This window comes from Trichechus manatus, unplaced genomic scaffold (genome assembly GCF_000243295.1).
Source record: "Trichechus manatus latirostris isolate Lorelei unplaced genomic scaffold, TriManLat1.0 scaffold00003, whole genome shotgun sequence".
NCBI lineage: Eukaryota > Metazoa > Chordata > Mammalia > Sirenia > Trichechidae > Trichechus > Trichechus manatus.
The window spans coordinates 7,403,473-7,431,333 of NW_004443939.1; the positions used below are offsets into that span (position 1 = coordinate 7,403,473).

The 27,861-nt window shown below is 39.1% G+C and overlaps 1 protein-coding gene across 3 annotated transcripts in view; it reads left to right on the forward strand.

Moving 5' to 3' along the window:
* The window catches only part of NFIA (nuclear factor I A), a 406,515-nt gene that overhangs the window by 249,035 nt on the left and 129,619 nt on the right, over positions 1-27,861 (forward strand). For all 3 annotated transcript variants that reach the window (XM_004368998.2, XM_023730604.1, XM_023730612.1), the window contains exon 4: positions 17,528-17,602. In XM_004368998.2, the coding sequence (XP_004369055.1) occupies positions 17,528-17,602 (75 nt within the window). The remainder of the gene's footprint in view (positions 1-17,527; positions 17,603-27,861) is intronic.

Genomic DNA, 27,861 nt, shown 5'->3' on the forward strand with positions numbered 1-27,861 from the left:
GTACTCCCTCCATCTTCTTTTGATGCTTCCTGCGTCGTTTAATATTTTCCCTGTAGAATCCTTTAGTATTGCAACTCAAGGCTCGAATTTTTTCTTCAGTTTTTTCAGCTTGAGAAATGCTGTGTGTTCTCCTCTTTGGGTTTTCTAACTCCAGGTCTTTGCACATGTGGTTATAATGCTTTACTTTTTCTTCTTGAGCCACCCTTTGAAATTTTCTATTCAGCTCTTTGACTTCATCATTTCTTCCTTTCACTTTAGCTATTCTACATTCAAGAGCAAGTTTCAGAGTCTCTTCTGAAACTACTTACGGTATTATTTGCATGTGAGGAAAGGCCACCTTCTTCTGAAGCTAAGGAATTGCTAATTTGACATAGAAACTAGAGTAGTTAGCAAAATCCAGAGCTAGACTAGTTAGCAAAATCCACAGCAATGGAAGATTAGATAGGGTATATGGTAAAACCAAAACAACATAAATGAATCATAACCCAGTGTCTTTTCAGTAATTATGTGGCATCATTCTGGTGGTTTCAGAGCAGTGTCAGCAAGTATAGGAATCCTACATAGGAATCTGAGAGCACATCTGTGTCAGTGTTTGTGCATTTCATCTCAACAAGTGTGATTCATTGAGGGTGTTATAGATTGAAGTGATCACGTTCCACCAAGCAGTCAAATCTCTGTGTCTACTAGGTTAAGGTGCCTTATCTTTGAAAGGAATTATTCATCTTTTTTTTACATGCTCTTGTCAGGTAAACACACTGAAAGACTTACCTAAAAAATTGTTAACATGTATGTAAAGCTGGTTGAAGAAAAAGCTGAAATTATTGAATGTTTTTATAGCAGCAGGAAATCAAAGAAAGGAGCTACCTTTTGTTCTTCTGAAGATGAGAGTTTTAGTTCCCATTTCCATTGAGCTCTAATTCTAGCTCTGTGTGTGTGTATGTGCGTGTGTGTGTGTCTGTCTATTTGTGACAGATCCTTAAACAAAAAGATAATGATATCCCAATGTGAAATGCCACATTAGAAATTATTTTAAAACACAGGGGAGGAACTCAATAACTTAAAGAAATTTTGTCTATGAAAAGTAGCATATAAAATAAAGTTTTGTTCATAACCACAGTGCTTAAGAAAGATGGGCTTGTTACATATGAAAATCCAGAAAATTTGAAGGACTGACGAGGAGAGTGAGTATGGAAGAAATCCACCAATGATTTCTTGCTGGAAGTATTTAAAAACAAAAACAACAACAAAAAACTTTCATTATCACACTCTATTAAGCCAGGACCAGGAAACAATTTCTAATCAGTGCTGTGATCTGGGCAGAGATTGTGCAGCCTTTTGTACCAGGCCTCAGATCTGTGTTCTCTATTCACACATGCTCACTTCCAGCTGTTGTTATTGAAATCCCACATAATCTTCCAAGGTCAAAGGGCAGTCACCCATGGCTGCTGCAGTTAAAAGGTTATGCTGATTTGTGTTGTCAAATATTGGCCCTTTTCTCTTCCAATCACTTCCATTCTACTTTTTTTTAACAAGTAAAATTCAGCCCAGAATTGTATTACATGACCTTAAAGTCTCATAAGTGTTTCTCCACTGTGCTAACACGGCATGGCCTGAACAGTCCAGTTCATTTTGTATATTTCACAAGGAATTTTATGATACTTCTAAAATACTTTATGTTTGTGCTAGGCCAGCAAACTTCAAAATGTAGTGAACCAGACAATATGTGGCATGCCACAGTATCTGAAGACGTGTAGAAGTAGAGTGTATAATTTAATGAACATTGTCGATTATAGCATCAGTAACTAAGTAATGGCTAGGTAAATGAGGAAGAATTACACAGAACAAATGACTTCAAAAAGGGTGAAAGTGCTTTGTATTTTGTAGTTCTAAACTTTAAATATATATTTGAAAAATATGTTTATGTATAATATGTAACAGATGGAATACAATCCTATATGTAATATGCTTTTTTTTTTTTCTTTTCAGTAATCTTGGAAAAATAATTGTAAGGATTTAAAAAATATATATGCCTTCTGTTCATCAATGATTTTGTTTCCATGCTTGGTGAACAAAAATCAGTGTTGAGAATCTTAAAGTTAGCAACATGGGCCCTGGTCATCCTCTGTCCTTGTCATCACACAGGTGTGCTCAGGTGTTTCAGCAAGCAGGGATCTCTGTTTTCACAGCTATGTGAATTAAACCTAAAAAGAAAGAGCAGGGTGATGAGCATTCGAGGTTTTTTCTGTTTTACGTCCATAAACCGGGGTAGCCCTCGGGTGATCCAGTTTCATGTCTGTTTCATTTAAGATAATCAGTTTCTGATGGATTCAGGGAATCCATTTTCCTTTTTTTTCTCCAGTATAGTAAGGATTCTTAAGCAGAAACTGAAGCTTTTTCAAATAGTTTGATCCATTTGCAGATTGCCAGTTGTTTCCTGTTCAAGTTTAGAGAAAACCTTGATTCAGAACATAAAAACAATAAAGTTGATTTATAGTTTTTTAGCTCGAAACCAGGTTATTTAAAAATATTTTTTTGGTTTTTTAGTGTATTAAAAACCATCAAAATTAATTTTAAAATATTGAACTTATAAAACACTTATCATGCTCTGCTAATTGTAGCGAAACTTACTTTTCCTAACATAGTACAAAATTTTCTCTCCTCTCCCCGCCTTTTTTAAAAATTGTACTTCAAAAAAAACCCTAAAGCAAATGTTTCCTTGTTCTTGTACAGGACTGATTTATAGTTGGGTCCACTTGCAAAAGACCTATTTCTACAATAAGTTTACTACGTGTATGATTCTTAATGTTTGGAGAAATGGGGTAATTAATTTGCTAACATTATAAAACAATGAAAGAAAGGATAATTAGCCTGGAGGAGAGAAAATTAGGAATTGAGGGGCTGTTTTTAAATATTTGAAGGGTAGCAAAATGGAAGAGAGATTAGATTTATTCTGTCCTAAAGGGCAAAATCAAGATAAATGAGAAGTTACAGTAAGTCAAACATATTCAATGAATTATTTTGTAAAAAATCTTCATTATTATATTAGTCTAAAACCCTCTGTTATGACAAAATGATGATTACTGCATTACCAGATGATCTTTAAGTTTCTCTGCATTTCCAATTCATTCTGCAATGTCGTGTATCCAATATTTACAAGCATACATATAAGTAAAAATCAGTTTTTACTTTTTATTTAGATACTTTTATATCTAATAGACATAGTCCTTTAATTAATTGCTGAGTCACATGCAACTCAAACTCCTAAACCCTCTTTATATGAAGTCATTGGGCGATGAAGTTTAATTTAGTGAAATTCGACTATTTCTGTTATTAACTGCAGAAATAGGTGAAAAGATGCAAAAGACCATTGGGTTAGACTGAATGATTAAATCTCTGGTGTTATGTATGATGGATTAAAGACTGAATAAAATTTATTATAAAGAGAGGTAAAGAAACCTGTGTTCTAAACATAATCCTGCCATTAGCTGTGCAACCTTACATAAGTCACTTAACCTCTCTGAGCTAAAACTTTCCCTTCTGTAAAATTAGAATAATATTGCCAGCCTCACAGAGGTGCAGTGAAGTTAGAGATAATATAGCTAAAATGCTTAGCTGAGTACCAAATATATGGTAAATACTGGATAAATGAAAACTATAATTTTGATGAAAATTAATACTATCTATAGAAGTTATGCTCAATGGAATTTTTTTTTTTAAATAGAGGTTCTATGGATAAAATTTTCAGATAGGTAGTCTGATTTTCTGATATTTATCATTTGGCTTGATCCATGTTCTTAATGTAAAAATTTTCAAGTGATTGCAAGTTAAGATGTGGAGTCTCCTTGGGCCTGGCATTAAAAGTGTTAATTAGTTCAAGGGGTTCAGATTCCACATTGTACTGAGTACATTGCTACTTAAACCAACTGAGGAAAAGGGGGACAGAACAGCATAAATTAGTGTATCTGCAGAACGTTTACCAAAAGCAAATAGTATCCTTGTCAAATTATTTGGGAAACGATGAGTTAAATAATATTAAGACACTTTATTTATTGCAGGGATTCTGAGAGGCTTTAACATGTAACTGTACCTTGTCATTCTCCAAGGGCGAGTGGGATAATGTTTTCCAAACTTACTTTACTGTGGAAATCTTTATTTTTTATACATAATGTCTGTATCTATATTTTGATTTGTTTTTGGTGGAACATTTCAAGTGACTGTTTCACATAAACACATTTTGGATAACACTGATATAAAGGCTGATATGGAGGATGGAACATATCAGTGTTTGGAAAACAGCAGGTGTGACACCTTGGCTGCAGCATAGGGTATCTGGGTAGTATTGGTATGATTGGAAGGTACCACCACTCATCTGTCACCTTTTCGTACTATAGTGGCTTGCATGTTGCTGTGATACTTCTGAAAGCAACTAGGGATATCATTGCTGATGTCTGATGGACCTTGGCTGAAAGCAGAGAATATCAGAAAGATGTTTACCCGTGTTTTATTGACTGTGCAAAGGAATTCAACTGTGTGGATCATAACAAATTATGGATAACATTGTGAAGAATGGGAATTCTAGAACACTTAATTGGGCTCATGCAGAGCGTGCACATAGACCAAGAGACAGCCAGTCTAACAGAACAAGGGATACTGCATGGTTTAAAATCAGGAAAGGTGAGCATCAGGGTTGTATCCTTTTACCATACTTACTCAATCTGTATACTGAGCAAATAATCCAAGAAGCTGGATTATGTGAAGAAGAACGGGGCATCAGGATTGGAGGAAGACTCATTAAGAACCTGCAATATGCAGATGACACACCTTGCTTGCTGAAAGTGAAGGGGACTTGAAGCACTTACTACTGGTGAAGATCAAAGACTACAGCCTTCAGTGTGGATAACACCTTAACATAAAGAAAACAAAAATCCTCACAACTGAAACAATAAGCAACGTCATGATAAACAGAGAAAAGATTGAAGTTATCAAGGATTTCATTGTGCTTGGATCCACAATCAGCGCCCATGGAAGCAGCATTCGAGAAATCAAACTGTGAATCCAATTAAAAAATGGGCAAAGGATATGAACAGACACTTCACCAAAGAAGACATTAAAACAGCTAACAGATACATGAGGAAATGCTCACAATCACTAGCCATTAGAGAAATGCAAATCAAAACCACAATGAGATACCATCTCACCCCGACATTAGTGGCACGAATCAAAAAAACAGAAAATAACAAATGTTAGAGAGGCTGCAGGGAGATTGGAATTCTTTTGCACTGCTAGTGGGAATGCAAAACGTTACCACCATTTTGGAAAACAATATGGCACTTCCTTAGAAAACTGGAAATAGAAATACCACATGATCCAGCAATCCCACTTCTAGAAATATATTGTAGAGAAATAAGAGCTGTCACACAAATAGAGATATGCACACCCGAAAAGATGGAAACAACCTAGCTGTCCATCAGCAGATGAATGGATAAACTATAGTACATACACACAATGGAGTACTACACAACGATAAAGAACAATGATGAATCTGTGAAGCATCTCACAACATGGATGAATCTGGAGGGCATTATGCTGAGTGAAATAAGTCAATCACAAAAGGACAAATATTGTATAGACAACTACTATAAAAACTCATGAAAATGTTTACACACAGAAAGAAACAGTCTTTGATGGTTACTAGGGAGAGGAGGAGAGGGAGGGAAAACCACTAAATAGACAATAGATAAGTGGTAACTTCGGTGAAGGGTAAGAGAGTACACAATACTGGGAAAGCCAGCATAACTTGTATAAGAAAAGATCATGGAAGCTCCATAGACACATCCAAAGTCCCTAAGGGACTGAATCCTGGACTGAGGGCTCTGGGGACCATAGTTTTGGGGAACATCTAGCTCAATTGGCATAACATAGTTCATAAAGAAAATGTTCTGCATTCTACTTTGATGAGTAGCATCTGGGGTCTTAAAAGCTTGTGAGTGGCCATCCAACATTCTCCGCTGGTGTCACCCCATCTGGAGCAAGGGAGAAAGAATCAAACCAAAGACATAAGGGAAAGATTAGTCCGAAGGACTAATGGACGGCAACTACCACAGCCTCTACCACACTGAGTCCCAAACAACTAGATGGTGCCCAGCTACCACCACCAACTGCCCTGACAGGGATCACAATAGAGGGTCCTGGACAGAGCTGGAGAAAAACGTAGAAGAAAATTCTAACTCAATGCACAAAAAAGGTCCAGACTTACTGGTCTGACAGAGACTGGAGAAACCTAGGGAGTATGGCCCCAGGCCACCGTTATAGCTCAGTAATGAAGTCACTCCTGAGGTTCACCCTTCAGCCAAAAATTAGACAGGCCCATAAAACAAAATGAGACTAAATGGGCACACAAGCCCAGGAGCAAGGACGAAAAGGCAGGAGGAGACAGGAAAGCTGGTAACGGGGATCCCAAGGTTGAGAAGGGGAGAGTGTTGATATGTCTTGGGGTTGGGAACCAATGTCACAAAACAATATGTGTATTAATTGTTTAATGAGAAACTTGTTTGCTGTGTAAACCTTCATCTAAAGTACAATTTAAAAGAAAAACAACATATTGCACTGAGGAAATCTGCTGCAAAAGACCTCTTAAAGTGTTAAAAAGCAAAGATGTCGCTTTGAGAGTTAAGATGTACCTGACCCAAGCCTTGATATTTTCAGTCACTTTATGCGCATGCAAATACTGGACAGTGAATAAGGAAGACTGAAGAAGAATTGATGTATTTGAATTATGATGTTGGCGAAGAATATTGAATATACCAGGGACTACCAGAAGGATGAACCAATCTGTCTTGGAAGATGTACAGCCAGAATGCCCCTTAGAACAGCGGATGGTGAGACTTCGTCTCATGTACTTTGGACATGTTATCAGGAGGGATCAGTCCCTGGAGAAGGACATCATGCTTGGTAAAGTAGAGGGTCAGTGAAAAACAGGAAGACCATCGATGAGATAGATTGACATAGCGACTGCAACAATGAGCTCAAACATAGCAGTGATTGTGAGGGTGGTGCAAGACTGGGCAGTGTTTTGTTCTGTTGTACATAGAGGTGCTATGAGTCGGAACCAACTTGACGGCACCTAACAACAATGACAGCTATTGGAAGGTAGTACTGAAAAGGTGTATTGGAGGCCAGATTTTGAAGAGCTGCAAATGCCTAGCTAAGGAGTCTAAACTTAATTCTTAAGGAAACCATGAAATACTGATTTTTTTGTTTGTTTTTTTAAATCAGATGTGAGATACCAACCATCCATCCCTTCTCTCCTTGCTGTGCTATTGAATTAAAGTGGAGATACGCCCGCGGGGACCATATACATAATTTAAATAAGTGAAATACAATGAGCATTAGGGAGTGTGGTAAATTTGTAAGCTTATGTCCAGTTTAAAAGCATTCATATGCAAAAAAAAATCAAGTACTCTGCTAGCCAAAAATATGTCTGTAGACTAGAATTGGCCTGTGGGCTGCTAATTTTTGACACTTTAGATTCAAAAGGCAGGGAAAATGTAGGAGTTGTATTGATTAGGGTAAGTGCTAAGCTGCTATAACAAACAAACAAAAAAAGGTAGTGGTTCAAGTACATTGGAGTACTTGGATGTTGCAAACAGGTAATGTGCTTGGCTGCTAACCCAAATGTTGGAGGTTCGAGTTCACCCAGAGGCGCCTCAGAAGAAACACCTGGTGATCTGCTTCTGAAAAATCAGCCATTGAAAGCCCTATGGAGTATAGTTGTACTCTGACACACATAAGGATTACCAGGAGTTGGAGTTGACTTGATGGCAATTCGTTTGTTGGTTTTTTTTTTTTTTCTTTTCTTTTTTGGTTAAATACATTGAAATCTATTTCTCTTTTAGATAGCACTCACAAGATGAGTAGCCCAGGCTGGTAGAGTGGTTCTGCTCCATACTGTCATTCAGGGTTCCAGGTTCCTTCTGTCTTTTTGCTCTGCCAACCTGTGTCCTTGTCTGCATGGTCAAGACTGTCCTGGCTTATAAGAAAGGGAAGAGAAGGTATCCAGGGCAGGAATTTTCTTTCAGGCAGGGAGGTGGAAGGTGACCATACCATTTCTGTTCACTGTCCAGTTAGTGGCCACTCCTTACCATATAAGGGAAGCTGGGAAGTGCAGTCTCTAGCTGTCAGCCATGGGTATGGGTGGACAACCAGCAGACTTGGCCCAGGAGGCTATTGCAGTAGTTTGGTAGATTTTAATGTTTTCGTCAAAAGTCTTTGAAAGGACCCAATTTTAGACAAACGCATTACTGGGAATCTCAGTGTAAATACCTTTCTGGGCTGAGAATGCAAGTCCCTGAGAGTAAGAACCTTGCGTTATTTCCTGCCATATCCCCAGGGCCTAGGACTGTGCTTACCCATAATAGACATTTAATAAGTTTTTATCAAATGAAAGCAATAAACCAGAATATTGACTTTATTTGTATGGAAATGTCAGAAATAATTGGATAAGCAAGAATGGCAAAAAAAAAAAAAAAAAAAATGCAGATTAGATGTCTTTATTGAGTAACAGTGAATGAGCAGAGCCGGGGAATTTGTAGCGACAAGAAATGAAAGTCAACATGTATAAGTCCCAGGACATTCTTTTTGCTGCATCCTTGTTTTCAGCTAAGACTACATCATTCCCATACTAGTGACAATTCCTTGGTGTTATGATAAACCCAGATGACAATGATAATCATATTACAAATGCATTTGTAAAAATTCATTTCCTCTGAGAATCACAAAACACCTCATCCATATTATTAGTTGATAGGTATCATTTTTTTGTTTTACAAATTCTCAGGCACGACTTTCTAGATATAGAAGTATATCGGTCTCACTGTCTGCCCAACACTGTATGTCAGTCTTTTATGTTACTGTAAGCTGATAACCAGATGAATTTTTATCTGCCATCATAAAAATTAATCACAGAAATAGGATGTATTTGTATTTTTATTGCTAATATGTTCATTTTAGTAGATGATTGAATTTTTCACATTCGTTTTAATATGAAGAATTATTCTAAAAATAAAAAACATCTCAAATGTCACCAGTGAATAGCAGAGTAATTTAAGTAGTCAATGTATAGTAACAAATCAGATCAAAATTTCAGGATTTGATCTTACTGCATTAGCATAAACATACCCCTAAACACTTCCTGCCGTCAAATAATGAACCTCTAGGACAGCGTATAACTGCCCCACATGGTTTCCAAGGCTGTTATCTTTACGAAAGCAGACTGCCACATCTTTCTCCCAGGGAGAAGCTGGTGGATTTGAACCACCGACCTTTTGGTCTTAACCTTTTGGTCTTACCCACTGCACCACGAGGGCTCCTAACGTGCCCCTAAAAAAACAAATCAAACATGTTGCCATGAAGTTGATTCCCAACTCATAGTGACCCTGTAGGACAGGGTAGAACTGTCCCATAGGGCTTCCAAGGAGCGACTGGTGGATTCAAACTGCTGACCTTTTGGTTAGCAGCCGAATGCTTAACCAATGTGCCACTAGGGCTCCACCATGTCCCTAGTCCCCTTCACAAAAAAAATAATTTCCTAAGATATCTCAAATTAAGAGTACAGAAGTAAGATATCACTCTAAGTTAATAATAATTTACATTGTGCTTTAGAGGCTACCAGATAAGGGTATCTCAAGTCATCTATCTTAATCACTGAATAAATATTTATTATACACCTACTAAGAACCCGGGGGAGCCCTGGTGGTGCAGTGATTAAGAGCTATGGCTGCTAACCAAAGATCAGCAGTTCTAATTGACCAGCCACTCCTTGGAAACCCTATGCTGTCCTGTAGGGTTGCTATGAGTCAGAATCGGCTCGACAGCAAGGGGTTTGGTTTTTGTTGGTAGGAACAAGTGATTGTGTTGGGTACGCCTTGTGAGCAATGTGAGATAATAAGACACAACCCTGCCCTTCCTCAGTTTGTCATAGGAGTGCAGAGATAAGACATGTAAACAAATAACTGTCAAATAAGGTAGAAGGAGACTAGAGACACAGAACAAGTAAAGCAGAAGTTCTACTCAATTGACCAGTATTTCTTTTTTTTTTTTTATTGTACTTCAGGTGAAGGCTTACAGAACAGATAGTTTCTCATGAAACAGTAGTACACATGTTGTTTTATGACATTGGTTAACAGTCCCACAACACATCAGCCCTCTAACTTCTCGACCTTTTTTTTGGGTGAAAATATGCATAGCCAAAAAGATACACCATTTCAAAAATTTCTACATGCACAGTTCAGTGACATTGACTACGCTCTTCCAGTTGTGCTGTTATTCTCACTTAAGATGAAGGCTTACAGAACAAAATAGTTTCTCATTTAACAGTTACTACAAATGTTACCCTATGACAATGGTTAACAATCTCACAACACATCAACAATATCCTTACTCAACCTTGGGTTCCCTATCACCAGCTTCCTTGTCCCCTTCTGCCTTCTGGCCCTTGTCACTGGACTCCTGTACCTCATTAGTCTCATTTGGTTTTATGGGGCTGTCCACTCCCAGGCTGAACAGTGAACCTCAGAGGTAACTTCACCACTGAGCTAAAAGGGTGTCTGGAGGTCATACTCTCAGGGTTTCTCCAGTCTCCTTTAGACCAGTAAATCTGGTCTTTTTTTTTTTTGTGAGTTAGAATTATGCTCTACATCCTTCTCCAGCTCTGTCCAGAACCCTCTGTTGTGATACTGGTCAGAACAGTCAGTGGTGGTAGCCAGGCACCATCTAGCTGTACTGGACTCAGTCTGGTGGAGGCCTTGGTAGCTGTAGATAATTAGTCCTTTGGACTAATCTTTTCCTTGTATCTTGTTCTCTTCATTCTCCCTTTGACCAGTATTTCTTGAGCGCACCTTGAATGTACTAACCACTACCAGTCTGTCAGCTTGTCCTACTATGATGGCTTGTATGTTGCTATGATGCTGGAAACTCTGCCATTGATGTTTCGAATTTTAGCAGGGTCCTCCATGGTGTACAGGTTTCAGCTTCCACACTAAGATAGGCTAGGAAGAAAAGCCTGGTGATCTACTTCTGACAGTTAACCAATAAAAACCCTATGCATCACAGAAGAACGTCTGATATCATGCCAGAAGATGATTCCCCCAGGTTGGAAGCCACTCAAAATTCACAGTGGCTGCAGCAATCGACTCGAGCATACCAATGATCATGAAGATGGCACAGGACAGGGCAACATTTTGTTCTGTTTTACGTGGGGTTGCCATGAGTTGGAGCCAACTTGATGTCAGCTAACAACAACATAATGTATAAAACCGGGAAGTTCAGGAGTCACATTCATTTCCCTCAGGTGGCTCCTAAACCAATGGGGTATTTACAGAGGGAGAGTTTGAAATTTCAGAAAGGGAAATATGATTGTTGAAGTAAGCTTTTCTTCAGAAGGACTAGAATGTTAGTTCTGCAAGAGCAGCCTCTCCAGGGTCCAGCACAGGGCCAGCACATCACAGGCAAACCATCAACACTAGCTCAATGTAAGCAGTGTGAGAATGAGGGAGCTTCTTCTCTTTGAGTGACCCAGGGGCACCGGCATGGAAAGGTCTGGCCATTGGCCTGTCTTGTACTAGCGATGGAACCTTATTTACCAAGGGGGCAATAGAACAGATGTGTTCTTTTTGATGTAGTCACCTGTGTATTACACAGTTTGCCTGCATCCGTTAGCCAAATGAATTTTATAATTTAGGACTGAGAGTCCCAGGAAAAAAATTGTCATCTTGTGTATAAGCTTTCCTCCTCAGATATGAAATTAGCTCTATTTGTGGATGTTCAGACTTTCTTTAAAAGGCCAGCCTTCTGGCTGATCCATTTGCAGCTGTACCCGACCTCTGAACAGTTCTGCAAGGTTAACCTGTCTCTCTGCAAATCTAACTTTTTACTTTCCTGCCGTTAAAAGGTAGATAGATGTTCAGTCCCTCCATGAAATGAGATTTGGTTCCCATATGATGGCATTTTCCATAATAACTGCTGATATTATTGAGGAAAAGAGAACTGCTTTTCCTAACCACCCATAAAAGAATTTAGCTTTTTATATTTCTACCTCTCCCAGAAAGTCTGATCTCTCCCCACTGTATGACTGACTCCAAGGTATTGAAATCTGTGTTCTAATTGTGAATTCACTGAATAAGACTTCAATGAATGAACATTTTAGCCTTTTTATATGAAATAAAAAAGGACCTGATCCTAATTTCAGTCTCCTATACAATTGCTCCTGAGTAGTGGTTCAGAATTGGAGAGATAGCCAGATCATTGAGCAATCGGGCTTTTCCTCTAAGACATACTTAACAAAAGTATATGTTTTGAACTCATTTCTGAGGGGCTGTATTCAAAATGTAAATCTTGGGACCTTTCAGGAATGTTTAATCAGCTTTCCAACTGGGGACCTTTTAATACTGATACCTGAATTCAGAATTGCTTAAATTTACCATCTTTGTTTTCTTTTTTTTTTTTTTACTTTTCTCATTTTTCAGAAAAGTAGAACAACCAGATTAGTGTGATTTCCCTAAAAGTCATGTGTATTATTTGGTTTTTGTTAGTGAGAATGAAATACTAATCTGCTCTGGTTCGCTTAGTAATTGCGTTAGTTGTATCACTTTTTCCATCATTTCTTAGGTTTCGTTTCTCATTGTTATCTTCTTGTAGAGTTCATCAGTAGGTTTCCAGATAATTGGTGAAGGAACAAAACCAGTTTCATAACCATTTAAAGTTACATGGTGTGTTTACAGAGGCCTTTCCTTGAGGACATTTTATAAAATAAACTAGCCAAGGCTATCTGATAATACTATGAGATGGTTACATCAGGACTTGTGAAATAATTATATTTGTTATTTTTATTTTCCTGAGCTGTTTATTGTATATTCACATATATTTTACCTTCTAACTTGCATACCTTCTACTAAAATACACCTTAAGAAGGAGGTTGCTGGTGGGTGAAAATATCAAATTGTTATTTTTACTGTGACTTTCTCAGTATCACAAGATCCTAGTTTGAGCTTGGGTCTAGATTTTTTAAAAAGTTATTATTTTTAAAATTTTCTACCCCGTATGTCTATTAAATAATATCTGTTAACTCTGTTTTTACTTGATCTCCCAAAATATGAGCCATAATCAAACAATAGGAAAATCCCCAGACATTTCTCATCAGAGAACCTGATGGAACCTTCCTGATGGGAGGCTTAATCTAAATGGATTGTCTAGCCTGTCCTAGTTCTGGTTTAGTTTGGAGTGACTGTTTGGATGGTTCACTTTAATCGTTGTCAAATACAGATTGGCTCAATTTTAGCTCAAACTAGATCACTAGAAATGAGGAAGAGAGAGAAATAAGTAGTTCTGTCAAAGTTTTTTATTAAAAGGAAAACAAACATACTTGAGCCCAATTTGTGTTTTCATTTGGAGACATCGTTGGAGTGCTTACTGTGTGTTAGGATGTGGAGGGCCAGAAACACAGAAGATGCCATCTCTCCCCTCAAAGGGCTTACAGTCTAATATGAGAAAAAAATCAAAGTTACAATTCAGAGTGCTAAGTCCTAGAATAGAGCTATACTTAGTACACCAGGTCAATTTTGAGAAAAGAAGTCTTTCCCAGTGGTGGGGGCAGCTAGGGAAGGTTTTTGGTAGAGGTGACAACAAAGCTGAGTCCTAAAGGGTAAGTTGGAGTTGGCCAAGCAAAGAGTAGGAAGGGCGGGCAGTTCAGGAAGAAGGAACAATATGGGTAGGCAGGTGAACCAGGGCCAGGGAAGAGCATGTAGTTCCCTTAGGGTGGAGTGGGAAGTGGGAGACGAGATAAAAAATGAGCCTGAAGAGAGAAACAGAGACTGTATCACAGAAAGCATCATGTGTAAGCTCTGTAGGGGTCTCAGACAATTTCTGACAGGGCAGTGAGTTCTGGATATATTAAGATTTATCTCAGTTTCTCCCATACTTTTTTGTCCTACCTCAGAGCCCTTGCACATGCTATTCCCTTTGCATGGATACCTCTTCCCCGTTATTTTCCTGGCTGGCTCCTTAGTATCTTTCAGATGTCAGCTCTTAAGAGAGACTGTCCCTGATCAGCCTTTCTAAAGCAGTCCTGCCTGTGATCCTCTACCATACAATACTGTTTGTTTCCTTCATATAACTTACACCGTTTATTTTTTTAAAATAATTTGTTTGTTTTACATGGTTATGGCTGTCTCTACTTTAGACTGTATGCTCCCTGAAGTTAAGGACTGTATCTTGGGCTCCTAGCACAATATGTGACACATGAAAGGTGCTCAGTTAATTATGTATTGAATAAACAAATCAATCATCAGATTTGCCTGTTAGTGAGACAGTTCTGGCTACAGAATAGAGAGTGGCTTGGAGCGGAAGCCAAGATTCATGACAGAGGACGGTTAGGAGGCTGTCCCATGAAGCTGGTGAGAAGTGGCAAGAGCCTGAACTGCAGTCACGTGGAGGAGATGGAGACATACATGGAGTCAAGAAATAGTAAAGAAATGGAATCAGTGAGGGTTAGTTGGGTGTGGGTAATTGTAAGAGGTAGGAGTTAGGAATGACACCAAACCATGGAAAACTAGATGAACAGTGGATGGTTCAGTGAGACAGGGAACTGTACAGAGCAAGAACAGGTTAGAGGAGGAAGAAGACGAGTTCAGCTTTGGACATGTTGGATCTGAGATTCCTGTGGGCTATCTAGGTAGAAATGTCCAATAAACATTTAGATTTATGGGTTTGGAACCCAGGAGAGAGATCTTGGCAGAAGGTAGAGATTTGAGAGTCATTGGCCTAGAGATTCATTCCTCCCCTCATTCAACAAATATTGCCTTACTAACTGCTTTGTCCCAAGCATTAAGGAAACAGTGTGAACAAAACAAGCATTATTCTAGTTTCCATAAATATCATAGTCTAGACTAGTAGCTGATGTTTTGAAAATAGATAAAATAAGTTAGGAAACACATATATGAGTGTGTTTGTGTGTGTGTGTGTGTATATAAAGTATATATATATATTAAAAAAAAAAAACCTCATTGCCATCGAGTCAATTCTGATTCATAGCGACCCTGTAGGACAGAGTAGAACTGCTCCATAGGGTTTCCAAGGAGTGGCTGGTGGATTTGAGCTGCCGACCTTTAGGTTAGCAGCCGAGCTCTTAACCACTGTGTCACCAAGGCTCCATGTATGTGTATATATACGTTTCCTACGTTGTTTTATCTATTTCCACAACATCAGCTACCAGTCAAAATATGTATATACTTCGGAGCCCTGGTGGTGCAGTGGTTAAGAGCTTGGCTGCTAACCTAAAAGTCGGCAGTTCAAACCTACCAGCTGCTCCTTGGAAACCCTACAGGGCAGTTCTACTCTGTCCTACAGGGTTGCTATGAGTCAGAATTGACTCGAGGACATTGGGTTTGTTTATACACATACATACATAGAGAGATACAAAGAGAGGGGGGGGAAGACAGAGAGAGAAAAAAGAGATGAGCACAGACCCTGGAGAACACCATCCTTTAGGAGGTGGACAAAAGAAAAGGAACAACCAAGGAAAAGTGGCAGTTGGAATGGATGAAAAGCAGATGTTTCCCCCTCTCAAGTCATTGAACCAAACTAAACTTAGTTTTAAAAATATATTGCGTGTTTTTTTGTGGCCTCATTAAAATGCACGTATGCATATTCACTCTGTACAGAAACTCATGTTCAGTCACCTTTAAAATAAGGAATTTCAAAGACTGAAACTGAAACAAGTATCAGCCCGCAAGCAAGTGACGCAGATAGCGATGAGCAAGAGCTGAAGATCAACCCAGATTTTCCCATTCAACTATGAATTTCCTTGCTATTGTTATATGTGCGTTTTAAGTCAAATTTAATTTTGTGTACATTGTGGTTGGATTTCCTTTGTTATGGTCTGTGAGATAAATTCGATGTGAATGGTGTCACAATAAAAGAAGATGTTATGGTCTGTTTTGCCAGGACCTCACTAGAGAATTTTTATTTAAGGTGTTTTTTTTTTTTAACTTCTCAGCTTTCTTAATCAAGAGAAAACACCTCAGGCGTGCTTAAAATCAAAGGCAAAAAAATACCTGGTTGTGGGTTTTTTTTTTTTTCTGAAGTGAAATTTCTTAAGCATGCCTTCAAATGAAATTTTGTCATTTTATTTTAAAAAAAGCAATTTATGCTTATTGCATATCCTGACAAATTTGAGCGATTTTATCTAAAAGATCATAGATAAAAATGTTAACTGAAGATTTTCTTTTTCATTTCGGTAAAAATCTTGCTTATGCAAAAGTCCTTTGTAACCAAAAGAAAAAGAATAATTTTTGTAGGTCCATTTCTAATCCTTCAAAGCATGGTAATTTGTGCATGTTTAATGAGCATGCCATTTAACAGTATATTGGTGCATATACCTCACTATAGCTAAGGTAATCTTGCTTCCCTTTTGTAGTGGGCAAAATCTAGTTTCATCAATAACGTAAATTTTGTTTGTGGACTGTTATATATTCAGATTGGTCTGTTCTCTTATGTTACATTTCTTCAAAGAACAGTTACTGCAAAACTCCTTTCAGCCAATGACTTCTCATCTGACCTAATTTTGAATCAGGTGATGAAGCTGACCCTAAAACAGATCTCTCAACCAGTGTCTACCTGCATGAGACTCAGCATCAGATTTAGAGACAGGAGAGAGAACCTACATTATTGATTATGTATGCCTACCATTTATACATCTTATTTTTCTGCAAATACCAAAAATTAAGTAAGTAATTGGTGATAGATGTAATATGAGATACCTTAAAGAAAATTATCTCCAGCAAAAATGAAGCTAATACAAAATTCAAAGCTTTAGTAGTTTTTTGAACCATTTATTTATTATCCTTTTCAAAAAAAAAAAGAATCAGCCAACACACACAAAAACTCTTGTTCTCTAAACAAATCTGAATTTTTACTTGTGCTCAAAAGTATTTGTTTTCCTGTTTCAGGGGTTGGGGCTTGGCTTTTCTGTTTTCTGGATTTTATAAGATCCTTCCTGTAGAGCCTCCAGAAATGAAGGGAACATCTTTAAATCTTATTTGACTTAAATGAATGGATAGCTAATCCTGATTAGATGTTTCTGTAGAGCATACTGTTTAAAAACTACTATGGTACTTGGCTGTCCTGGTTGATTGTAGGAACACCTTTTTTCATCCCAGTGGTTAAGGTCTCAGAGGTCACCTAAGGTAACCATTTATTGTAAGGGTCTTTAAGATTTCCTGTTGAATTTTCTTAACCATTTCAAAAATCACCCAGTGGTTGTGTCAGAGCTTTCCATAACCTCCAGACTCAAACCAGAAAACCATCTGCATAACTAAATGACCGTGCCCACCCACATAACCTCTGACTAGAGCAGAGGATGAAATTAGACATCACATTCTTTTAATCATAATGAAACTAATATTTAGAGCTCTGTTGTCAGAATCTTCTACTTACGACACTTTGTTTTCTTCTGTTTTTGTTTTTGTTTCTCCAGGACACTTGGGCTTCCAGGACAGTTTTGTCACATCTGGTGTTTTTAGTGTGACTGAGCTAGTAAGAGTGTCACAGAGTAAGTATAATTTCGCTTTGATTTGGTGCAGATTTGCCTTGAGTTTGTGCGTACTGTCTGCCTAGGCCTCTAAGAGACATAAATAACTTTCAGAATTCCCTTTTCATTCACCCATTGGAAGAATTTTGCCATGCAGTTCGTTTGACAGCCAAGAATTTAAATCAGGAAAAATTAAATATCATTTTAATGTGAGGCGTGGGGAGAGAACTAAAATCCTGAGCGTCTCACATACTCCCTAGTTTATAGTGTGAACTTGGTTAAAAAAAAATTCCGAGGCTTCCCTGATTTCTAAGAAATTCTGCATTTTAAAAGAATTTGCTTTTGACCTTTAAAGAATGCTGATGCCCTCGGCATGAGTGACACAGTACAGCATGATCATTACCAGCTTGTCAATACTCACTAACAGTGAATTAAGAGCACCTGTCACCACCCTGTTCCATTGATCAAAGGGTCATTGATTGTATCTGTGCTATGATGTAATCCAGACAGTCCAAGGAGAAGACATAAGATTCATTCTCATTCTTTCTATCTTTCTTTGTCTCTCTGTGTGTCTCTCTCTGTCTCTGTCTCTCTCACACACACACTCTTGCCTTCCCTTAAGATCATCTCTTTGTTTTTATTTAAAAACATGTTTGTAGTAACTGTGATGTGCTGTGCTCCAATAAAAAGACTGAAAAGTAAGTACCAATTTTTAAATTTTTACTTTTTACCCTCCACCTCCTTCAAAACACCACTTGTAGTTAAATTTACATTCTTAAATTGGTCTCAACCAAAAACCCCAAACCTATTGCCATCAAGTCTATTCAGACTCATAGCGACCCTATAGGACAGAGTAGAACTGCCCTATACGGTTTCCAGGGAGCACCTGGTGGATTCAAACTGCCAGCCTTTTTGTTAGCAGCCAAACTCTTAACCACTATGCCACCAGGAAATCCTTTTTGGAATAAGGTGGATTAAAAATGAATATTTTCATTTCAAGTTCATACCTCCTATTCACTGCACTATGGAATTGCAAAATTGACCCAATAAACCAGTCAATCCCATGACAAGATGTTAGGTCAAGCAAGCCAAGCTATCCCTGATCCCACAGCCACTGATTCCATCAGCTCTTATTTCAGTCATTCATAGGCTAGAAGACTCTTAAGAGTACAGAAAGTGGGATACAGGTAGGGGCAGGGAATCTGAGGGTAAGGAGATGGATAGAAAAAGAATCTAATGGCTACTGAGCATTTATTATCTGCCAGGCACTGTGCTAGGCTTTCCTGTATGTTACATAAATCAATCCTTGCAATACACTTGTTAGATAAGAAATTACTCCCTTTTTACAGATGTGTTAAACTGAGGAGCTATTTAAGTGGGTTATCCAAAGTCAAACAGTGGCTAAATGTTTGAGCCAAATCTGAGTGATGCTAGGATCCATACTGGCCTGAGGGAATTTGAAGAAATCTGCAACAATAGACAGGGAAATTAGCTGGAAGGTTACTATGGGTGTTAGGGTTCTGGGAGTCTGGGACCCTTGGCTGATGCTAAGGTGTTCTGTGTAGGGGATTTGGAACCCTAACTAATGATGCATTAGGAGCAGCAGGATGTGACTTGGAATGAAGAAGTTGCTATCATATCACTGAAGTGTGCTTAAAGTTCCGGTCGCCATCAAGTCAACTCCACCTCGTGGCAAGCCAGTGTGTGTTAGAGTAGAACTGTGCTCCATGAGGTTTTCAGTGGCTGATTTTTCAGAGGTAGATCATTAGGATTTTCTTCCAAGGCACCTCTAGCTGTACTGAAACCTCCAACCTTCCTGTTAGCGACTGAGCATGTTAACTGTGCACCAACCAGGGATTTCGTGATTAAAGTAGCAACCAGTTAAGTAAAGACTAGATTGCCTTGTTAGCTGGGAGGCTATATACAGCCCTCATTATAGCACAGCTAATTAGCCAGTCACTGGGCATAGACATAGACATATATTTGTGCTTTTTTTTTTTTTTTTTAAACTTTTTAAGGCTTTTGAAAGTGGTCAGTATCCTACGTTGTTCTCGTTGTAATAATAATAATATACAAGTAAGTATCAAAGTATACCTGTTGCAGTCTTGTTATCAGAGAAATACATTTATTGAGCCCTCACTGGGATCTAAACATAGGCTTAAAGAGTGAAAAGGGGGGAAAAAGTCCTTTTAACTCTAAGATTGGAGTGCCAAAACCAAACCTGTTACCATCAAGTCGATTCCGACTCATAGCAACCCTATAGGACAGAGTAGAACTGCCCCGTAGGGTTTCCAAGGAGCAGCTGGTGGATTCGAACTGCCAATCTTTTGGTTAGCAGCTGAGCTCTTAACCACTTTGCCACCAGGGCTTCAAGATTGGAGTACTAGAGCATTTTTTTTCTATCCTGGCTGCCATATGGGCATTCACCCTTCATTACCACCAGTATCCCGAGGCCTGAGGGTTAACTGAGATGGCTCACACTGCTCAGAAGCATCCCCAGCATCTCGCCCTTCTTCCACTTCCTGTATCTCCCTTTAAGGCCTATATCCCAGGGCTTATCAGTTCCAAGCTTTACTACACCTCCCTTCAGTCTAAGATAGCATAGTTGCCAAGTGAATTCGAAAGCTGCCTTCCAGACTGCCCGAGGCCATTTGCAGAGGGACCTGGTTCTGTTTCCTGTCCCTGTTTAGGGGGCTGTGCGGTGGATGCCTGGCATCATGACCGTCCTTCGGCTCTTGAATGCTTTCCGATTCTGCACACTGCTGTGTAATCGCTCTAGGACTAACTCACACATGGCCTCCTGCTGACTGAAACTGTTTGGCAGGAGTGGGACTGGGCTGTGTCAGCTAAATCATGGCTTCAGGCCAAACTGGTAGACTGCGATCCAGAGGCCCCTCCCTCTTGCAGATCCTTAATCCAGGTTTGTCGGGGTCTGTTTCACAAGATTGCTTGGGCTGCTGGGATAAGGATCCCCCAGCTCAGGTTTCCTCACCCTCACACCTTTCTGAAGGACTGAACGCTTAGAGAAGCCTCAGGATGCTGTTGAAGTCCTTAACCATTCCTTACAGTGCTTCCTCCTTCCCCGTGCTGAAAAAGCTGAGTCCATTTTAGAGTCGCAGTGGGCACTTTTTATAGATGAGTGGGGCTGGGGTGCATTCTGCATCCTTGGAACAGAAATAAGCCAACTAGCACATAAATTGATTAAATCCATGATGTTAGCCCTGTTAGGAGCATGATGCAATAATATGAAAAATTATAGTTGCTAGCATTTATTAAGAATACACCATGTACCAGGCATTGTACAAAGCACCTTGTAAACATTATCTCATTTAATCCTCTCATAGTTAGTGTTATTGTCTGTTTTTACGGATGAAGGAGACCATGAGGCTCAAAGAGGTTAAGAAACGTGCTCTTTTTACTTTGTTGTACTCAGCTAGCTGACTACAGATATTTCATGACCTCTGCTATAACTACACTATAGAACTAAATAGAATCCAAGGAGTCTATGCTTTTAATAACTATTTCTTGTTAGAGTTGATGAACTTTTAGCTTATTAATTGTGGCATTTTTTTTTTTTAAGGTTAAATGATTCTCGAGTAAACCAAAACAAGTAAAATAATTTTTTTTATTTTTGCTGGGTGTTTTTAATGACTCAGTTTCTTAGAATTTCTTCCATTGTGTTACAGATGCCTTCTTAACCTCCTTTTATCTAGCCCAACCCCATCCAGTCTTCCGAAAACCAAAACCAAACCCGTTGCCGTTGAGTAGATTCCTACTCATAGCGACCCTATGGGACAGAGTAGAACCGTCCAATAGGATTTCCAAGGAGTGGCTGGTAGATTCGAGCTGCTGACCTTTTGATTAGCAGCTGAGCTCTTTACCACTGTGCCACCAGGGAATTATCCCTAATTATGACCATGTATATGGCCTGGATATCTCACACTAACGGCAGTCTGAGTTTGAAAACTTTCCCTCTTTCTGGATCTTTAGTATTCAATATTTTTTAAAACATTGCTAGTAAAAACACTCATTTTCCCCAGGTTTACAATTAGTTTCTGTTCATAGCTTTTCTCCTTTTAAATTTAATGAGAAGCGTACTATTTCAGGATCTCCTCATGAGGATTCTCTGAAATACCTATGTGCTAAGTTTGTTATTTATCCCTTTCAAAACACAATTATTTTCTGCTTTGAATTTTTTGTTGATACCATGTGTTTTCAGTAGTGGAATGCATGCGGAGTCATTGAGTATTTGTTTAAATTTTTCATTGGTAATACAGATTTTGAGAAATATTATGTGAAAATATGTGATTTGTGGGAGCCTGTCTGGCCCACTGGTGTTGAGTAACAGGCTTTATTGCAGGGCGCCTTCCATTTGGGTACATGGGGCACCTCTGGTTTTGCCTAATACACCAGCTATTTTGCTTCAACGAACTTTCTTTTATCTTTCACCATTACACAGGTCCCTACTGGAGGGAAGCAAATACTTTCAGAAGGAAAAGTATACTTCTAAAGAACTCCAGAGGCATAAAACGTGGGTGGGATACCTATGTTCCACAAGTCACGAAAGGGTTAAAGTAGTGTTAACTGCAGAGGTGACAGTGCCCGAGAAACTCAAGAGAAAGCTGCTGGGTTAGCCTCCAAATCCAGAGGTGAGGGGATCAGGCAACAAGGTCGCGTGACATCCAGTTATACTGATCCGATGCTCAGAGCCCTTGGAATCAGGGATTCTTGCTGGCAAGTTGAAGCTGCAGGCTCCCACTAACTCCGCTTTTGCCCTTGCCTCCTGTCCACCCACCCTTCGATTTTTTGCATAATCATTTCAAGTCCACAAAAGGCAGGAAAGGAGAGTTGTGATTCTCTCAGCAGCAGGGAAGTACTGTAGCATAAAAACAGTATGTATTCCTTCTCTTCCTACCTTTTCCCCCATGTGCAAGGACCATCTGAAAGTAGTTCTAGTTATTTATTACTTTGTTGCCGGGGAGGGAGAAAATGCAGACCGCTAGACACTGTGCCAGAGAGAAGAGAGAAGTATTCTCAGCTTTGGAGGAGGGGGTTTACAAGTGCTAACAGTGTGGTTCAGAATCACTAAAGTTGTTTTAGCATTATGCTATGAGGAAAGAGACAGGAACCATCTGTTGAAATGGCTCTTACATGATGCTGCATTTTGAAACAAAGACTTCTAGGGGCATTTTCAGATTGGTCTCTTTCCCATGAAGCTGTTACAAAGAGAGCCCACTCTGAGTCTGCTAAATGATGCTGCTTAGATAGTTTTTTCTGACAGCAACCACTCTTTTGTTTATTGTGTGCCAGTGTTTTCCTCCGAGTATGTGCTTCGAGGCTGTCAAATACCATTCCTGGTAGGAACGCAGACAGTTCTCCCTAAAAATCCACTACTTCTGCCCATTTCCTTTTAAAGTGCTGACTCTATTTTACTTGAAGTTGGTGGAGTGACTCTGAAACCTTAAATACTTCGCTGGGAAAGAGGAAAACCACAAATACACACAGACCATTGTGACTCTGGCCTGGTGGGTTCTAATTTTCTAGCAGTGGTTTGTACACCCGAGCCGGCTGCAAGGGTTAAGTAAACTTCGTGGCTGGGGATGACTTCAGGGCCCTGGAATTTTGAAAAGCCAGGGTTCTCAGTACACTGTTGCCAGCCTGAGAATCTTTGGGTGTGAAAACCACGCTCAGTTACCCAGACTGATTTTGGTTACTGTTGCACTGCTTCAGAATCTATTAAAATCCAGCAGCTGAATTGTCCTGGCGCTGCCACAAAGCTGGGCTGCTGGGTCGGCTACAGGATTCCGGAGTTGTTTGTCAATGGAGAGAGCTAGTGAATGGAGCCAGGCTATGCCTCAGCCTGGCATGAGGTGGCACCCTAGTGGCTGTGTTCTGCCTTAGAAATGTGCACAGTTTCTCTGTTCTCACACAGGCATCATCATTAAGACCCAAACTGCAGTTCCTTTTTAAACTTCTCGTTTAAGTCTCCAGGTCCTCTGTGTGTCTTTGAGTACCCGTATCCAGACATGTAAATTTTCCGGCCAGCAACTCAGTAAGAACTATTGGCAATAATCTAACCTGACATGATGGAACTACTAAAACAGAATGAACTCAGCCACAAGGTACAATAAGAAAATGCAGCTCTTTGGTAGGGACAGGCCCAAACTTGAAACTACAAGATGTTCTTGCAAAGAAGGGGAAAGGAGGAAATTGGTATAGGGTAAGGGATTTCAGACGTCTTGTCATTTGGGGGGTACCATTTGAATATTTGCAGGACTATAGACCTTTACTAAAGTGGAATAGATTTGAAACTTTCTTTTCTGCACAAGTTTCCTGTTGGTTCTCTGTTAAGTAACATGATAGCTATGATCACTGCATGGAAATTAATTTTAAAAAAATAGGTCATATTCTTGAGCAAGCTCTTCCTTTGAAAGGAATCGTTTGGGCTTGAGCATTAAAGGAAGAAACAAAAAGATTATAATAAAAAATGGACTGCAGCCCTAGCATGAACAGATACTGTGACCTTGCCTTTGTTTGCCATTACACAATTCAATGGCAGTCCACTCAAGCTATGCTCTCGATCAATATCCTATTAAAGCAGCACAAAAAGTCTCCATAAACTTAGTGGTTAGCTATGTTTATAAATGGAACTCGGCATAATTAGATGGTCAATAGCAGGCTCTACTAGTAATTTTAAAATGAACATCACACATTTTATATCTATAGAAGTCAATGGAATCTCTTCTAGAGTAAGGGTACGGTGCATAGCAGACAAAAGAATGGGAGTCCCTTGAAAATATCTATCTCCAAAATGCAGTTTCTTTAAAAAACTGTATGCTAAGTTATGGAATAGAAAATGTTGATTGGCCCTTATAAATGGTTTCATTTTGCCACCTTATCTTAAATATATTATGACATTGCAGATGTTTCGTTTCCTAGTTTTAATCAACCCCTTAAAGATAAAATAATAAACATTGCCATAGTCTTTGGAAGAAAACTATCAGTGTGACTGGGTTAATTTAGTGGGTTTCCTCTACTATAATTCAATAAATTTTCAAAATAAATATTGAAATTGAGTTAGTTCAGAGGGATGTTTTGTTGTAGATTTTTTTTCTTTTAATTTCTTGACATATTTGGGGTGAATATTTGGACAGCAAAGCTGGCAGCAGATGGAATGGACTGTCAGTAATAGAAATTTTCATCCAACTATACTTTCTTCTGAATCACAGTTCACAGTGCGGGTGGCCAAACATGGTTTTTCCTCTCTACTCTCCTCACCCAATAGAGAATGAGCCACGTGAGGTGAGAGATGTCCCCACCCTCTGGCTGACTCTGTCCTCGGCTGACTCAGCCCTACAGATTGAAATGGGCGTGTACCTGGGGTTGATGTGGGCCCTGGCAGTTGTGTTACGGACCACCTGTCGGCTGAAATTAGAACTGTGGCAGGAATAAGCTTATGACATCAGCAAGTCCGTCAGTCAGTGATCGAGGTGATGACGGCCCGGTCCTTTCTGTCACACTCCTACTCCTACAACATTCCTGATTCCAGCAGGCAGCGAGAGTTCTCATGGCAGGATTTGGGTGCATTTTGTTCCCTGTTCTCAGCTGAAGCTCCTGCTAAGTTTACTAGACTATGAACACTCTTATACTAAAGTACTATACTAAAGGGAGAAGCAGAATCCATAATACCTTGATATACATACTCATTTCTTGCCATGTAATCTGCTCATCTATTTCTGTGTATATTATGTAAAATGTATGTTCAAGATGGCAGCATGGTATCATAAGATAGTCCAGGATAGGAGAATTAAAATATCAAGCTCTGCCACATGTTGACTATATGACTCTAGGCAGTATTTCACCCCTCTCAGCTGTGTTCACCTTATAAGTAACAGTCATTTATTCAGTCAAAAAATGTTTGTTAAGCACCAACTGTGTGCCAGGCCTTAAATCTGAATGTTGGAAATAGTAATACCTTGAAGAGTGGTATCAGGATTAAGTGAGAGAATGACGAGTGTCTACCATATAGTAGATGCTCAACAATGGTAACTACTATGAATTTTATTGAAAAAAAGCCTCTGTACCCGATCTTCAACTATATGCTCCCAGCTGATCTTTAAACTCACCACACTTTCAGCAAATTTATTTTAAAATATGTAAGTATGTGTGTATTTATTTATAAATGAAGAAGGACCAATGTTAGAATTCATGTTCTAAGAATCAGCTTATGAGAAAAACTATTCTAGTGGACCCTTCAGAGTTAGTAATTCTGATAGAATACTAGATCAAATTTATCTGCTTTCAGAAGCCAGAAAATTCTTGTTCCTCAGTTTAGCCAAAGGCTATTTTTTGTGCATTATTCTGGAAATTGCTCTCCCGCAGTGTCTGATGGGTAATTCTCAGCCTAACACTGGCATATTAACAACTTCGTAACAGGCCAGCCACACCTGGGCTATTTGTATCAGAGTTTTCGAAAATAGTGCTTAGTTCTATCGTTTTTAAAAAATTCTCTTTTGCTTATTTTATGAACAACAAATTCTGAATGCGTAACAACAGCATGCTGGGACTCATTAGTGACAATGCAGTTTCTAGTAAGTAAACCTTTATTTATGTATTCGTGAGCCTCAGTTTTTTTAAGAGCGGATATTTACTTCCATTAGGTAACATTGACTCGTTGCCATCAAGTCGGTTCCAACTCATAGCGACCCTATAGGACAGAGTAGAACTGCCCAACAGGGTTTCCAAGGCCATAATCTTTACAGAAGCAGACTGCCACATCTTTCTCCCCTGGCGCCGCTGGTGGGTTTGAGCCGCCGACCTTTTGGTTAGCAGCCAAACGCTTAACCACTGCTCCACCAGGGCTCCTTATAGGTAACATTAGGGAACTAAAAGACATTTTGGGGATTTTCAAAAGCCTACAGAAGTCCGATATTACGCCCACAATAAGACCACAAATGTTATTGAGATTTTGGCTGGAATGTATTATCCACTGTGATAATAATAGCTAACTCTTGCTGATTAGAAAAACTGGTATTGATGACCTTCTGTGCATGTCTAGGATGAGATTGGTGGAGTCAGCACTCAGCAAAGCCATGTATGAAGTCAAATACTAGAAATGAACTAATCCAGTATATGACTGATATGAGTTCATATTAATACAAAGGATTTTTCGATAAATGGAAGGGGGGAAAAAACAGTTCTTGATGAAAATATTGAGAACTCTTGATGTAGACAGCTGGATTAGTAGGTTGTTGGGATGGGACTCTGTTGATATAGTTTGGTTTTCTAATGGCTAATGGTCAGATAGTCCCAGTGCACTCTAGGTTAAGGGGCTTATGTTTAGAAGCCCTTCCCTAGTTCATAGATCATTGTGGTGAAAAGATCTCTTAGTCCATCAAATCTATCCCCTGTCAGGGAAGACTTAGTCCCATGACTGAGGCTGTATCACATATTAAACGAGTGCCACTTTTGACCTCAACCAAAAGCTAAGACAAGATGATACTCTAAAATGCAGAAAATCAATTTCAGTCCCAAAGGCAGAAGCCACTAATGCAGGAGATCACTCAGCATTGCTAACCCCTCCGTGGATTGCCCTGTTAGACCAAGTGTTAGGGCCCTTCATCCAGTGAAACTCTGGCTGACACTCATAATGTGAAAGACCTGTACGAACAAAGAAGTGAGAAGGAGGGAAATGAGATAGAAGTTTTGCCAGCTAAGTGGCAGGAGATAATTATTTTTATTTCATAAAAGTCTTGTTAAATTCATCTTCCCAATAACTGAGGGACATCTCTTGGGGAAAAGAATGGTATAAAGAAAGACAGGGAGATTAGAAATATGAATTTTACCCCAGCTTTGTGGGGCAGAACTCTAGAGATATCTGGGTTCAAATCCCTTCTCTGTCACTGATTTATTTAGCTGTTGCTTAACCTCACAGCTAAGTTTTATCATTTGTAAATGTAATGATAGTAAAATCAGTTGTTGTCAAGTTGATTCCGACTTTTGGCGACCCCATGTGTGTCAGAGTAAAACTGTGTCCCATAGGGTTTCCAATGACTGATTTTTCTGAAACAGATTGCCAGGCCTTTCTTCTGAGGCACCTCTGGGTAAACTCAAACTTCCAACCTTTCAGTTAACAGCTGAACATGTTAACAATTTGAACTATGCAGGGCCTCCGTAAATGTAATAGAACCACATATTTCATAGGGATGCTGTGAAGATTAAATTGGATAATTCAGGTAAAACACCTACCACATTGCCTGGCACATAATAATTGCTCAATA